Here is a 1062-nt window from a genome sequence, read left to right as displayed (position 1 = left end):
GTCAACATGAACGTTTTACAGATTATGAACCTTCTGGATCAAGAGCATCGATTTTGAATGAAATAATGAATGCATTGAGAAATGCTGAGATGAAGATGATTAGAGTATGGGGGATGGGCGGCGTGGGCAAAACCACACTGATGAAACAAGTGGAAGAATAAGCTAAGCAAAAGAAGTTGTTCACAACAGAAGTCTACATAGATGTATCCTGGACTCGAGACTCCGAAAAACTTCAACAAGGAATTGCTAAAATTCAACAACAAATTGCAGACATGTTAGGCTTGGAATTTAAGAGGAAGGATGAATCCACAAGAGCAGTTGAGCTGAAGACGAGACTGAAGGAGGTGAAGAGACTGACCCTTATTATCTTAGACGACATTTGGGAGGAAGTTGGTTTGAAGGAAGTTGGAATTCCTTGTAAAGATGATCAGACAGAATGCAAAGTAGTGTTGACGTCTAGAGATCTACACATATTAAATAACGACATGGACGCAGAAAAATGTTTTCGAATTCAACAATTAACAGAAGAAGAAGCTTGGAGTTTATTTAACAAGACAGCAGGTGGTTCCTTGGAGAAGAATCTTGAACTGCGCCCCATAGCAATGAAAATAGTTGAAGAATGTGAGGGTCTACCAATTGCGGTTGTAACAATTGCAAAGGCATTAAAAGGTGGGAGGCTGGCTGTATGGAAGAATTGAGAGCATCTGCACCAACAAACATCAAAGGAGTGAGTAAAAACGTGTACTCATGTCTGGAGTGGAGCTACAAACTTTTGATAAGTGTTGAAGTCACGTCATTGTTCTTACTATGTGGTTTGCTGGACGATGGCGATATTTCATTGGATGACTTGTTGAAATATGGCATGGGTTTGGATTTGTTTGATAACATCGATTCATTGGAGCAAGCAAGAGATACAGTAGTTGCCCTGATGAAACTCCTTAAAGCCTCAAGCCTGTTGCTTGACGCACTTGCAGATGGACACTATTATAAAAAAAATATTGTTTTAGTATATGTTAGAAATATAAGAATATTAACATCTTCCTAATTTTTTTTGGTTAAAAA

At 38.5% G+C, this 1062-nt stretch overlaps 1 protein-coding gene across 1 annotated transcript; it reads left to right on the top strand.

The window, feature by feature from the left end:
• Window positions 1-272: 272 nt before the first annotated feature.
• LOC117930560 (probable disease resistance protein At1g52660) lies at window positions 273-698 on the top strand. The gene has a single exon (XM_034851201.1). It carries the CDS (start codon window positions 273-275, stop codon window positions 696-698), a length of 426 nt encoding a protein of 141 aa, XP_034707092.1.
• Window positions 699-1062: the final 364 nt, after the last annotated feature.

Source organism: Vitis riparia, chromosome 14 (assembly GCF_004353265.1).
Source record: "Vitis riparia cultivar Riparia Gloire de Montpellier isolate 1030 chromosome 14, EGFV_Vit.rip_1.0, whole genome shotgun sequence".
NCBI classification, from domain to species: Eukaryota; Viridiplantae; Streptophyta; class Magnoliopsida; order Vitales; family Vitaceae; genus Vitis; species Vitis riparia.
The sequence above is the reverse complement of the archived record's forward strand: the minus strand, read 5'-3'. Positions and strand labels throughout refer to the sequence as shown.

Coding starts and splice junctions, on each gene's coding strand:
- LOC117930560 (XM_034851201.1), top strand. CDS start 273: ATGTTAGGCTTGGAATTTAAGAGGAAGGATGAATCCACAAGAGCAGTT.